Source organism: Chinchilla lanigera, unplaced genomic scaffold (assembly GCF_000276665.1).
Source record: "Chinchilla lanigera isolate Chin_1 unplaced genomic scaffold, ChiLan1.0 scaffold00021, whole genome shotgun sequence".
Classification (NCBI taxonomy): Eukaryota; Metazoa; Chordata; class Mammalia; order Rodentia; family Chinchillidae; genus Chinchilla; species Chinchilla lanigera.
Window position 1 is genome coordinate 15,103,300 of NW_004955422.1, and position 14,707 is coordinate 15,118,006.

The 14,707-nt window shown below is 44.7% G+C and overlaps 1 protein-coding gene across 5 annotated transcripts in view; it reads right to left on the minus strand.

Moving 5' to 3' along the window:
• The window catches only part of Nadsyn1 (NAD synthetase 1), a 46,232-nt gene extending 35,589 nt beyond the window's left edge, over nt 1-10,643 (minus strand). The window contains exons 1-5 of one of the 5 annotated variants that reach the window (XM_005384226.2): nt 10,439-10,642; nt 9,178-9,238; nt 6,076-6,192; nt 4,644-4,697; nt 4,083-4,172 (exon numbers count right to left, since the gene is read on the minus strand). In XM_005384226.2, coding sequence (XP_005384283.1) covers nt 4,083-4,172; nt 4,644-4,697; nt 6,076-6,192; nt 9,178-9,238; nt 10,439-10,523 — 407 coding nt within the window. In that variant the 5' untranslated portion in view covers nt 10,524-10,642. Of the gene's footprint in view, nt 1-4,082; nt 4,173-4,643; nt 4,698-6,030; nt 6,193-9,177; nt 9,239-10,438 lie in introns of those variants that run through there. The other 4 variants (XM_013514263.1, XM_013514259.1, XM_013514261.1 and 1 more) reach the window with 4 other exon arrangements.
• Between the last annotated feature and the right edge of the window lie 4,064 nt (nt 10,644-14,707).

Sequence of the window (14,707 nt, forward strand, 5' to 3'; positions counted from 1 at the left end):
AAAAAAAAAAGAAATCTTTTTTTTTTTTTTCATAATTGCTAACTTCAATCCTATCTTGCATATCTGAGGTTCTGTCCTTACCTTAGCTCATTCTGATGCATACACATTCAATGGAATTTTTATCTCCAGGGTATGTGAATCTGTTTCATGGATTCCATTTCTTTTCTATGTTCGGAATTTACGATTTCAATAATTTTCCTAAGTATCTCTATTTTTAAAATCTGTATCTGGTCTAGAGTCACTAAGCATGTTTCATTATGGTCACTGTCTCAAAATTATTTCTGATTTGATTTTTTTAAGATCTTTGCTCATATGCTTTGTTACTTCTGCTATTACGACTTCAGAGAGTCCAGGAAGGTGGCTTTCTGATTGTTCCACCTCTTGTTCCCAGGTTTGCCTTTTGTGAGGTGAATGTCTAGGGTTACTTCTTGTTTAAATGTCTTCTCATTTACTGTTTTTTTTTGGTTTGTTTTTTTACTTTAATTCCTGGATGAATGCCTATAAACTGCATATGGTGAATGGCTTTATTGCTTATATTTGGAACCCTTAGGAAATGACTACTTCTCAGAGGTATGTTCCAGCTGGCTTTGGATTTTGAACCTGGTGCAAGATCCTACCTCTTCAACTTATTTTTTTGTTTTGTTTTGTCTTTTGTCTTTTTTGAGATAAGGTCTGGCTATGCAGTTCAGGTTGGCCTTGAGCTCACTTTGTAGCCCAGACTGGTCTTGAACTCACAACAATTTCCTGCCTCAACCTCCAGAGTGCTGGGATTCTTGAAACAATGTGCCACCATACCCGCTCTTCAATTTATTGGGATGAGAAGTTGCTGGCTACTTGGCCCAGCCCTTAGTTCTTTGGCACTGGCCTATAGTATTTTTTATGACTGTTAGGCAATTTCAGTCCTGGTATATCAGGAAGAGCACCTGGCTAGAACAATTATGCTACTTTGGGTAAAGTGGTACAATCAACAATAACAGTAGCATCAAACACAGCTTAGAAAATGACAAACTGAAGTAATCATTAATTTGCCACCTTTAACCATATGAACTAGTTCTGTGGTTATATAACAAAATCTAAAAGGAACCTGAAAATTGTTTGTAGTAACTAAGCCCTCAATATGACAATTTTACCTTCAAGGGAGAAAATTTAAAAGGGGTTAGGAAGAAAAAACACAGAAATACAAGAACAGGAAGAGATTAGAAGAAAAGCTGGGGGACAAAGGAAGATCACACAAACCTTAGGAAACTGATGAAGAAGATAGGAGGAAAAAAAGAAAGAAGAAATAAAAATAAGAGCAGAATAGAACAATAACAGCAAAAAACCCTGCAAACTATGTTCACACTGATATGAAAACATGAACACATTGCTATATTCTGATTTCTGGAGACCAAATCTTGGAGAGGCTCTTTCTCTGCTGGTCATAGCTCCACCATCTTTCAGAGATAAAATATTTCTAACCTAAAATTGTTTTATTATTTACTGTGTGTGAGAGGGAAATAAAGACATCCACAAGCAAGATCTCAAAATATTCACCTCCCTCAAATCATTGTTTCAAGAAGCTGATGGAAACTGTGTCCCAAAGAAAGTGCAAATGACAAGAGGAACTCGTTAGATCTCAGGGGAGAGGATGGGCTATCCAGAGACGTACAAGTAAGCTCAAGGGCAAGAGTGAAAAGAAAAGGTCGGCCTGGCCACTTGTCTGACAGAGTGCTGAGTGGGCATGTAGACAAGGCAGATGGGAGTTACAGGTGACTCCTAGCAGAGGAACAGCACAATTTCGGGCTTAGTAATGCACTCACACAAACCAAATCACACCAACGCTGACCTACAATTTAACCAAATAATAGAAAATGTCCATATTAAGGGAGATAAACTGAAGATAAGAGGTGTTAGTACACTAAATCTTGTTCTTGTATAGCAAGAAATCAAGGAATGACAACATGCCTATGTTCATCACAGGACAATTCCCATTGGTTAAGACTTGGAGGCAACTTTAATGTCCTTCAGCTGATAAACAGATGAACATATGATACACACATGATGGAATATTACTCAGCCTTAAAAAGGAGGAAAAGCTAACACACTATAGCTTGGATGGTCCTGGAACACGTTGTGCTCGGTGAAATAAACCAGTCACAAAAGAACAAATTCCACATGATTGCATTCAGATAAGTTCCCTGCAGTCATGGGCTCAGTGGCTACAGAAGAGAAGATGATGGTGCTGCCAGCTAGGGAGAAGTATGGGGAGTCCATGCTTAATGGGGACAGAGTTTCATTTTAGGAAGATTATTGCGTTAATATTGTCCCCTAGTTATTGCAGACTGACCAGGCCCACAACCTCCCAAACGAGTGGACAGTGAAGGCTTAAATAAGAGTCAAGTGTTTTGAATTTTGGGTCTCCAGGAGGATCCAAACCCTGTACTGAAATCTGAGATTTTTCTGGGGTTTAAGACAAAGAACTTCCGCCGGGTGTGGTGGCGCACACCTGTAATCCCAGCACTCAGGAGGCTGAGGCAGGAGGATCATTGTGAGTTCGAGACCAGCCTGGGCAACAAAGTGAATTCAAGGCCAGCCTGAACTGCATAGTGAGACCCTGTCTCAAAAAGACAAAAAAAAAAAAGACAAAGAACTTCTTTAGGCAGCTAATATTTATTATGTTTATTATCAAACAAAGGAAAGGAATACTGAAAAAAATGTAGGAATCTGGGCAGGACTTGGGAATCCCTTTAAGGACTTCTCCAAGTAATACACTATGTTAATTTAGGAGAACTATGTCATCTCCAGGAAGGCCTTTACTGCAGGAGTGAGATGCCTGGAGCTACAGTCTCTATCTAACTAATTGAGGTTGAAGCCAGGTGTCCTTAGCTGTGGCCTTGTCTTTTCCTTTGGAGCACCAAGGCTTCACCCCACATTACACGCTGCCCATCTCCACACAAGGGGCCTAGGTCTTGGGTAGACTTACAAATAAACATGAAAAGCCAATTGGTTGGGCGCTGGGGATTTAGCCCAGCGGCACAGTGCCTGCCTGGCAAGCGCAAGGTCATGAGTTCGATTCCCAGTACCGGGGGGAGGGGGCAGCCAATTGGTTAATATAAATCCTGTTCAGAGCCACTTCATAGTGGTCTCCATCAGAAGATGACAAAGTTCTGGTGATGTCTGCACAGCAATGTGAATGGGCTTAATGTCCCTGAACTCTGTGTACCTAACAGTGGTTCAGAAGGCAAATTTCATGTTATGTGTGTTTTACCACAATTTAAAAAATAACAACATAAACATTAGTTGGAAATATGGAGACAAAGCTGAGAGAAGGGAGAAAAAATCTATAGAATGTTACTGGGAATAGGGTGGGGATGGAAGGGTTGGGAGCAGGGCAATGATGGTTTTTTGTTTGTTTTTTATTTTGTTCTAATGTTATACAAGATGAGATAAAAAATACAGTACATGTTTAAAGTTTTAAAAATCTATCATAGTAGCAGACACATTGTCATTAATTCCCCTCAGAATACTTGCCTTCACTTAAAACACATATCCCATTGTCCTTGTCACTTTGTGAAGCACTTCTGGAAGAATCCCCCTTCAAGAGTGTCTTTACAAGTGTGATCAAAATGATGTCAATATTGTTGCCAAGTGCCAACCAAGGGGAAGGCCAGCTCATAAAAATATTACAGTGTGTACAGTGTGTAATAAGGAAATAAAGCTCATCCACTTTACAACTTCTGGTCCTTCCCTAAATTCAAAATGACCATGAAAGAAAAACAATTTGAATCAATTCAGGACAACCAATCTATGGAGGCAACAAGGACAATATAAATAAAGACACAAAAGAGAACTTCTAGAACTGTCTCACAAAGTGGCAAGAATGAACTTGTAATACATTTTTAAAAAGATAAGCACTCCTTGTATTTTTTCAATCAAACTTCATATAAAAGAAACAGCCAGGTCTAAATGACAGGCAAGGACTTTATCCCTGTTCTTGTGTTCTCTGATGATCTGGGGCCAAGGCTATACACACTGATGATGTTTAATAAACATCCAAAGAAAGGTCCTGAACACACTGCCATGTGTGGGGGTCCATAACTCACCGGCTCCTGGACCACGGGGTAAACCAGCGCAGCTCCCGGTAGTTGGCTTCATTTGCCAGGGCCATCTTGGGCCTGATGAGCAGGATTCTCCTGAAGCAGGGAACAGGGCTGCTCACAACAAGCTCCTGAGACAGATGGGCCAGTGCCCACAGTCACCATCACCCAAGCCAGGTAATACATGCAAGAACCGGGTCCTGAGCACATCTCTTCCTCCTCTGAGCTTCAGCTGTCTGTCTGCAAAAAGAGCCTCCACAGCTCCATTCATGACTGACAGTCAACAAGGCCAGAGGGGTGAAGGCCAGCAGGTGTACCTTGCAGGCAGCTAAGGACGAGGGCTGTAAGGAATTCTCCCTCACCTAGACTAGCATTCAGGGCACAAGGACTTGTCCCCAAACCCCACCCTCTGGGTCTCTCTCCTTCTAAGGTCTGTGGGTGCCTCTGGGAGTACTGGCTGGTGTGGTGTCCTCATTGAAGACATCTCCCCAGAATGGAACGCCTCTGCCACATGGTTCCCCGGACACCACACAGGTCCCCACAGCCCCCAGCCCAGGCCCCACCTACCTGTTGAGAAAGATGACTCTGCAGTTGTAACGGACATTTCGGTGCATCACAGGCCTGCAAAAGAAAGGGAGGGACGCACATGTCTGCACTGGTTTCAACACATGCAGCAAGTGGAAGCAGCAGCTCCGGTTGTTGAATCAAACTATGTTTTAGTATGAAGCTTCCTCAGATCCTTCAAGAAAATCATAAGGCTCTTCTGCAGCTTTCTCAAGTCCAACTTAAAAATGATCCAAAATGCCTCCACTGCCAGGTGACAAAGGCTCAAAACTGGAAAAGACTTTTCTAGGTGAAGTGCAAGGGTATCAAGCCCCAGGGCTCTTCTCCCTCCACTGGATGTTCTCAGCTTTGGGTGACTGCCTGCTCCTGCCTTGCTCGCCTCTGCCACCTTGTCACCTTGCCATGTGCGTCAGCTCCTGAGCCTCACTGCTTCTCCTCTCTGCCCTGAGCACACTTGCTCATGTTATCTCTCAGGCAACCTTGCACCCACTTCTCAGCAAAGGTGGAGAGATTCAGTGGCTTGGCTGGGGCACCAGGCAGGATACCATGTCCTAATAATGCCTGGCACTTGTATGTCATGTTACCTGGCAAAGGAGTTTTGCAGGTGGAATAAAGTTCACGACTTTGAACTGAGAGCCTACTCTGGTCTGTCTCAGGCCCTTGTGTGTATGCGACAGTCTTTCTATGAGGGAAGGCTGGAGAGGGAAATGTGAAGATGGCAGTTGGGCAGAGTGAGGCAGGAGCCAGAAGGGCCTTGAGCAAGAGCCAGAGCTGTAGACTCTGCCCTACAGCCTTACAAGGGAACCAGACTTACAGCTGGCCCATCACGTACTTCTGACTCCAGAACCATCAAGAAAAACAATCTGTGCTTCTCTTGTGCTTTGTGTTTTGATCACTTGTCACCAGAGCACTGAGAAACAAACACAGTCTACCATAGTCCTAATCACCATTAATGTGAAAGACTGGATTAAAATCCCTATATATATGCTGCTTAGAAGAACACCACTGAACAAATGTCACAGCAAGGTCAACTGTCATATTGGGAGGCCTGGTTACGTAAAGCCTGGCACAGTCACACAGTAGAGGAATCTATACTCACAGAACCCACACCCCACAGAGCTTCAGGGTTGGCATGTCAAAGCAGACTGATATGCAGCCACCCCCAAGATTCACCATGAAGGAAATAAAGCTCTCTGCTGTGACAGGATGAATGCCACACTGTCATTTGTGCAAAGTGCGTGCCTAAAGTTTCCGGAACAACTTATAGAAGCTGCTCCCAGTTGCTACTGCCATGGGAGAGAAATTAGGTGGTCATGGCGCTGGGGTGGGTACAAAATCCCTTTTGAACATCATACAGGAGAAACCTGACATCCTGCATCCTTGAACTTGCCTTTTTTCTGAGCTTGCCCGTGTACATGCTCATGATGTCACTTACATCCCCACGTCACAGATGATATCCTGGGTGAGCGGAGATTCCAGAAGGGCGGCCAGGACTTGAAGTGAATGCAACAGAGTGTCTGACTCGTAATAATGATCCCAACATCCATAGCCACTGGAAAGAGGGGGAGCAGGCAGGTGAATGGGAGGGGTGGGGACCTAGGATCAAATCACGTCAAAGTAAGACATGGGTAGGCCAAGCACTAGTATTTCTTCAGTGCTTCCTGGGCACTTCTACTGCACAACAATAATCAGAAGCACTCTCCAACAAATGGTGCATCTTACAGGAAATTAAAAAACAGCAGGCCCCTATTTCCTTCTTAGTTTTTGGTTACTATGAGGAGTTCCCTTTTAAGTCAATAAATATTTGTCCTTGTATGTTTTTAACCTCTAACGTGCCCAAAGTCAAGCTGATTTATAAGAAAAGGATGCACAAGAAATAAAGCTGGATCCACAAAAAAATTATTCAGATGATAAAGATCATTCCAAATGCCTCCCCAAGAGCCACCCTGGGATTTCTTGCTATAGATGCTACGCCTGAATGGTGGTCCTCCAAAAGGCATGTCCACATCCTAACTTCAGGAACCAGTGAATTTTAGGGTAATAGTCTGCAGATGCAATTAAGTGAAGGCTCTGAAAATGAAGCTACCCTGGATCTTCCTGGGTTTCCCTAAATGACCAGTCTGTCTCCATTCCCTGTTAGCTCCCAGGCCTCTGTGTGATAATAAATGATGCTACTAGGCCAGGTTGATGGTGCTGCTACCAGTGACCTCTCACTGCTTCTGCTGGGTCACAGTTGGAAGAACAACTTATAACAATGCTGGCCAAGAAGCACCCAGGCCTCATGACGCTGGCCGCCTTCCACCTCCAAAGCTTACAAAACTGGCTCAGAGAAAACAGGCCACCTTTGCAAGTGAGGGCCCTGGGTCCACCCCACTTTCCTGGGTCTGAGCTGGCAACTGGACCCTGGCCAGTAAGTGCAAAAAGATGGGAGAGTTCAGGGAAGTGAATGAGCTTTTCTATTACTAGGTTTCCTCTTTGTCAGTTGTCACAGATATTAAACAAGGGCCTGCCGAGCATATTGGCTTACTCTGCCCAATACAAACCTACCACCCTTTAGTTAAATATCCTCCCCTTTTTATAATGACAGGGCTACATGAAGGAACAGGAAAAAGGCAGCAGAGAATAGGCAAAAGAAGGGAAGAAGACGAACGCTACATGTCTGAGCAAAACCCTCCAGTCAGAGGACTGGGCTGTGCTACAGCTCCTAGGGATAAGAGGTAGGCAGATCACAGTGCAAGCCAACACCCCAGGAGTAGCAGCTATATGACCTCGGGCCACCAAGACTCCCCAATTAGCAGCAGTCTGGGAGAAAATTCTTAAAGGAGTAACTAAATGAGGAGTGTAAATGCTCTCGGATGGTATTAAGGTTTATATCTAGAAGACCCCCAATGGCCCATGCATTCATAGGCGGGGCTTATGAGAGGTTGACTGGCTCATGGGGGCATAAACATCTTCAGTGAATTAGTCTACTGATGAGTTCACAGCTAAATGAGATCTGGGAGGTGAAGCCAGGTTGGAGGAGGTGGGTCACTGGGGGCATGGCCTGGAAAGGTCCATCTCCCTCCACCCTTGATCTTCTCTGCTTCCCGCCTGCTGTATCATGAGCAATTCTCCTCTGCCATGCTGCCCTGCCTGGGAACCCAGTGACTATAGACTGGAGTCTCTATAAATTGTCAGTCAACATAAAACTTTCCACCTTTAGGTTGTGGGTGTTGGGTATTGTGTTTCAGTGATAAGAAAGCAACCAAGATAGATTTTTAGTTACTTTACTCAATGCCTAGGGGAGAAACAGCCCTATTTGAAGTCAAGGTTCTAAGAAAATAAATTAATCTAATAAAGATAATGAACTTTGTTAAGACAGACAGAAATATGCTGCAGGACTGATACAAAAGAACCTTGGAGAAGACAGTTTCTGCCCCCTCAAAGTCCAGAAACCAGAGCAAACTAAGGAAGAGGACAAAGACCAAAGAGCTCTTCAGCCTCTACCATTAGGTCAGGGACTCAAACACAAATGGAAAACTAGCAGCACACGGAAGGCAGCTGACATCCAAAGTCAGACAAGGACCACAGCTGGCAGGAGACATATAAGGTGGCCCACTGAGTGTTTCTGATGAGAGACCAGAAGAGAATGAAGGAATTAGTTTTCCTGATTCTTGCACAAGGGTATACTTCAAGTGATTGTTTATGTTTGCTTATGGAAAGCTGCTGAGATTACAGAGTGAAACCTTTTAATAGCCAAATATTAAAATGAAAACCTGAGAAGGTGTTATAGTCCATTTGGGCCACTATAACAAAATATTTTTGAGGGATTCATTTATGAACAACACAGATTTATTGCACATCATTCTGAAGGCTGTGAAATGCAAGACAAAGGCACCAGCGGGTCTGGTGGCTGGTGAGAGCTGTCCTCTGCTTCACAGATGGCCCCGTCTAGGTGGTCTCCCCTGGTATAAGGGACAAACAAGCTCCCTACACTTCTTTCATTCATAAGGGTACTAATTCCTTTCAGCCTGATCTAATTACCTCCCCAAGGCACTGCCTCTTAATGCCATTACCCCCAGGGATTAGATTTCAACATATGGATACAGGAGTTGCTGACATACAAAGACTTTACGTACTCCTAGCACAGGGGTAAAGGTAAAGGTGGGGCAGCCCAGTTTTGAAATCAGCTCCCTGGGGCTGGGGATTTAGCTCAGTGGCAAAAGCGCCTGCCTTGAAAGCACAAGGTCGTGAGTTCGGTTCCCGGTACCGGAGAAAAACCAAAAAAAAAAAAAAGAAATCAGCTCCCTGATGGTAAACATTCAGTTCCCCTAATTACTCAACACAGAAATTTTTAATTGCTCAGAGAACTGCTCTTAATGTTCACTGGCATTAACCAGGTACATGCTCATGTTCCTGATGGCTTCCTAAACTGTCTTGGCATTCCTGCAGCTCACAGGACTGTCCCTGCCCTTTCTGCCTTGTCAACTGGAGAAATCTTACACAGACACCACTATCTATTCTGCCCGCTCTGGAGCGTTCATGTGTTTATTCTCACCATATTTCCAGCTCTGGTCCAAGCCTGTATCTTGCGCCTCTGCTTTTGGCAATTTCAATACCTATATATACAGAAAGAGAAAGGGGGGCAATCTCAGCTGCTTAGCATGTTCAACGGCCAATTAAACACCCTGCTGAAATACTAGGATAAGAAAAAAAGTGCTGTATGTCCTTGACCCACTGGCTCCTGTTCAGAGCCAAGCAGCAGTGTTTGACACACATCTTGCAGGAAATGAGGAACAGGGAGGCCTACGTGGCTGAACCTTAGAACCAAGAAGAAAGAGGCCACATTCTGGTAGTTTATGAGTGAGTAAATGCCACAAACAGTTGTAGGGAAGAGGCTCAACCTGACGCTTTATGGCCTATGGGGCAGGGTCGGGGTAGTGGGGTCAGCATCAGGAACCAGCAACAGATTGATGTAGCAGTAGGGGATAGAGGCCAGCTGGGTGGAGACAGCTCTGCCCAACTGTCACAGCATCTCTTCACTCCAGTAAGATTCACTCTGGCAAGATGAAAGCAGGTCAATATATATATATATATATATATTTAATTTTTTAAAATTTTAAAAAGGATTACAGTCCAAGTCACACAGCTAATACTATGCTACCAGTTAAAAACTATTCTGTTGCTCGGGGAAGCCCTTCTACAGTCCACAGCCAGCACAAGACAGCCCGGGGTGACACTCTTGCAGGCTTCCCAGGGAAGCCCCAGTTTGGGTATAGGTATGAACAGTCTGACCTTTCACCACCAACGGAGAGCCAACATGAATGCCGACTATATAGCGACATCCAACGATCACACTCTTCTCTGCCAACTTACCCCTTTCTCCACTTCCATCTTTGCGCCTGCTATCCCCATTGTTCACCCACCAGGAAGGTCCTCAGGGACCAGACTATCCAATCTCTGGTCTCTGTCCAACAGTCACAATATCTTTACCTCTGTGCCTAGGAACAGCAGCTTTGCTCCAGTCTCCTCACAGGGGACCCTAGAGATATCTGGAGACACGTATGTCCTCAGACCTCTTACTCCACGTAAAAGTAAGAGTCCTTAGACCGCCAACTCCACGTCACTTTTCTCTCAGCTTTCTACACCGCGTGTCCCCGGCCACTGTAAACAGTCCCTCACCCACACACCTGAACACGCGCAGGCTCTGGGCACTTACCACTTATCTATCTTCCCCCAGGGCTGCGAATTTCTCCAGAGCAGAGCTGTGTGCACATGAAGAAAAGCACCGCCCAGTTCCTCACCACCCCCAGACTTACTCTTTAAAATCCTTTGCAAATTTCCCTCGAAGTCCAGGGCCCACTGGTTGAGTGCGCAGGTGGCCACCGTCACTTTCCGGCCCATCCTGGCCGCAGTCGCCTGGGCAGCGGGTCAGGAGGCCGGTGATGGGTCCAGATGTCCTGCTAGTCAGACCACCAATCCGTTCGCCTGCTCTTCCGGGTCGCCCCTATGGCTCCGCCCCACCCTCGGGCCCAGCCAGTCACTGGCCAAAGAACAGGAAGACCGCGGTCTCAGGCTCCGCCCCTCACGGGGTAGCCCCGCCCATCAGACCAGTCTCTCCTCCAGCCCCCGAGAGCTGCAGAGTTTACGCGTCAGGCCCCGCCCACGTCTCGCCCAGCTCGGCCAGCACCAGGCCGCGCCTGCGCAGCCAGGAAGCCTCTGAGCTGCGGGTTACTGTTTGGCGCTCCTTCGCGCAGCACAAGGGGGCGGTCTGCTGAACTGCTCCTCGCCCGTTTTATTATTCACCCCTTCCCACAACCCGTTTACCAACCTAACAAACCCTCTTGCCTTAAAAAGTCCCTTGCAAGACAACCTGGGGTTGCATGTTTTCCCAGAGCAGCTCAGCTCGTCTTCCTTTAATAGAAGGGTTCTACAAATACCTATGGTAACACTCCCACCGCGCACCTGCCAGACAGCTGAAGAAAGCACATTATCAATACTTATCAATGCACCATGCAATGGTCTTTGCCCACATCCGCATCTCCCCTTGCCCACAGCACTCTGAATTCCGTATTTAACCCTCGGGAGCCTTTTCGCATTCGTCTTATACTACGTGTTCAGCAACCCTAAGCAAGTAAGAGATGCTTTAGTTTATGAAAACGATGTAAATTACACTTTAACGTTTGTCCCCCTCACCCCGGGATAATACTAGCTACGCTCTTTTCTGCAGTTCGCTACTCCATTCTAGGAATATAGCACAGTTCATCCACTCAATAACGGAAGGGCATGTAAATTTGCAGCGTTTTGCCAACTTGCGCGCTGACACTGCGGTTTTTATTCCTCTAGGGGTCTCCTGTAGCTGCGTTGCCAAATTCCCCACTGGTTTTGAGAAGTTCTAGGGTATGCAAACGTTCAACTTTGTAAATACTGCCACATCGCGTCTCCAAGGCACTTGTTCTAAGCCTCTACCAGCTGTTTGCTGCTGTTTCCACGTGGCGCAGTCAGCTCACCAAGGGCAAGAATGTTTTTTCTCCCTATGAGTAATTCACTGTCTTATCTTTATTGCCCGAACAGTCTGTTCTTCCTCCTGACTTGCAGTGCTGCTTCTAATTTTAACTCATTTTCACTTCTTTCGCCTCTGTTTTTCCACTCACATTAATGCTTGTTCATGACAGACAATTTGGAAACTCCAGAAAAGCACGAGAACATTATACATGCTCATTCATTCAGTCCTAACATGCTCCGTTGGAGCAGTTCTCATTGCCCAAGTCCAAAGTGTCCACTCCCTCTGCTCCTGCAGGTTTCTGCTCAAACATCTCCAGCCAACAATGGTTAATTTAGGCCCTGAGCAGAGAAGAATTTGTTGGTTGTTCCAGAAAATAAGAAAGTTTTTAACACCAAGGTTTGTTGCTAAAAGAGAAGCTCAAAACTGTAAATATGAAGGGGCTCCCATTGGCCAACTATGGGACAATAGAGCATGGGATCATAACTCAGCGACTAAAACTGTAATAATTTAATAATAACTATTGAAGGAATGTTAAAATTAGAAGATCGGTGTGATACAGGAAGGTGAGATCATTCGATCCAGAGATGGTAGAAACAAGAACACACATTCCAATGCAGGCCAAAGTTTAGTGGGAGTTGAGCAAGGGCCTTCAGCCAAATTGTTTCCAAAGCAAAGAAAGGAGCAAGGTCTTTGTTGATTTACTGGAGTGGGCTAAAATCCTGTAATTTCAATTAGCTAGGGGCATTGTTCCAAAAAAATGTTCTTTTTGTGATAGACTTGGACCAGCAAGTAGTTACAATCAATTTGTCCTAAAGGCTGTGGAATTTTTGTGTATCTGGCACCATCATCCCGTGGAAAGTATCCTGGCCTTACATTTGGTGGTTAATAGGTGGTCAGGTTCACTCATAAACTGCTAAGTTGCTCTTACAGCTGCATTATTATCTTGCATAAACATCCTGGCCTTCTGATAGGGCTGAAGGACATCTGTAGGGTCAAGAGTCAGTGTTATCAACAAAAGTAGCCTTCAGGTCCCCAGAAATAACCTAGGCAACTGTTACCACAACCCACACATCAAGGGTATTATCCAGAGCAAAACTAGTAGGGAGCTAACACTGTATTGCCCAGCTGTGTGACCTCCAAAACTGGTTATTGTTTACATTGATTAAGGGCAAGGTAGGCCAGAGGGGTAATTTAGATTTTTCCTTAGTAGCATTTTCTCATTTCCTGCAAACATTCTGTTTTTGCAGTTGTATCAGGGTCTCATGACAGGTCTGTTGAAACGTGCCATGTTACAAAGGAAAATAGTTTACCGCACTCAGAGGTTCATTTTGTTGTTCCGGCCTTGTGTCCAGCCATTGTCTCACCGCGATGGTCCTGAGCTGTGTCATTTGCACGAAGAAATAAGTGATGCAGGCGAAGTCCTCATTACATGTTGTGTCACCCGGTGAAAGATCATTTTGATATAGGGAAAAATAACTCTCCATCTATTAGATGCCAAATGTGCTGAGTTTGTGGTCTCACAACTTCAAGGAATGATGTTGTGAACCAAAGGAGAAAGTTAAAAGTTTTATTGAAAACAAAGGGAAGAAGAATAGCTCCTGGATTTCCTGGAGGGGTCCTGAATGGATAGTCACTCAGGCCATTTGTCAGGGATAATTTATACAGCAAAGTCACAAAGTGAGTACAACATGGGTCAAACTACAGTCAACCTATAGGATAGTAAGTACAGTATAGCTACTTAGCTCTGGTCACCCACCTGGGCAACTGATATCTATTTGGACCAAGTGGTGGTAATTTTAGTATAATTGCAAGTTGCTGTTTATCCCATATGGAGGTTTGCAAGCCTGGCCATTGCTTGTCCATCTTGTGCCTCCAGCCACAATCTTGATGTCTATATTTTTTGTGCTGACTTCCTTCAGGGCCCAGTCCCTCTCTGACTGTATATCAATTTCTATCTAACTTAGTTTCCTATAATAGTTTGGGAGCAGCATATTTACATTCTCAAAGTATCATTCCACTGGTTTACTGGTTAATCCTGAAAGGAAAAATAGAGACTTCTGGCAGAAACTACCTGAAACTCACAATTAAACCTATCCTCAACATAGCGACAAAGCGACATCTTGCAACATCTCATGGAATGCACTGAAGACATTAAGTAACATATTATCCTGCCCCAAAATTGCATAAACTGAATGCCTGATGTGCCTTCCTGATTGGATCCCAATTTTAAAAAAGAACTAAAAAAGGACATTATTGAGACAATGGGGGAAACTGCAGGTGGGCAATAAATACATAATAGTATTGAAATTATGCTCAATTTCCAGAGTGTAGTCATTTTATTTTGGTAATAGAGGAAAATGATCTTGCTCTTAGGAGATACATACTGAACTATTTAGGAGAAAGTATTATGGTATCTGCAGCTAACTAATGGTTGAGGGGGAATGGAAAAAAAATAGACACATAGAAGTAAAAAGAATAGACACAAGAAGTAAAAATAAAAAGGGACAAGTGCAATGTAACAAACTGTTAAACATGCCATGCTACAAAGGACAATAGTAGCACCATTTCCTATTGAGCTGTGCCTTGTACTGAGCTGTACCTTATACCTAGCTGCTGCATCTAGGTATAAAGGTGTTTGCTATATGTTCAGCTGCGCTTGTTTGTATCTCTTGTGGTGCTGTGCATGCGACCCAGGACTTTGTGCATACTAGGCAAATGCTCCACCATAGTGTTACAGCCCCATCTTTTCTCAACTTATTTGAATACTTCATGTATTCAAAATAAAAAGCTGCAGAAAAAAAAAATCTGTGAGGGATGCACCCACCAGATTCCTCTCCCAGTAGGGCCTTGCTTACCTGTCAGGTATGGGGTCCACAGACAGCTGCCCCTGTCCACCCCTCCAGGGGCCACCTCGCCTTCTATAGTCTGGCCCACATCTATCAGCGGTAGGAACATAAGGCACAACCATTCCAGACCAAAAGGACAACATTGAGGGCCTCTCTTACCACTGTCTTCTCCCCATGAGGTTGGCCTACATTCTGTGATTTGCCAGGAGATGTAAAAGGAATGCCTACCTCTGAAT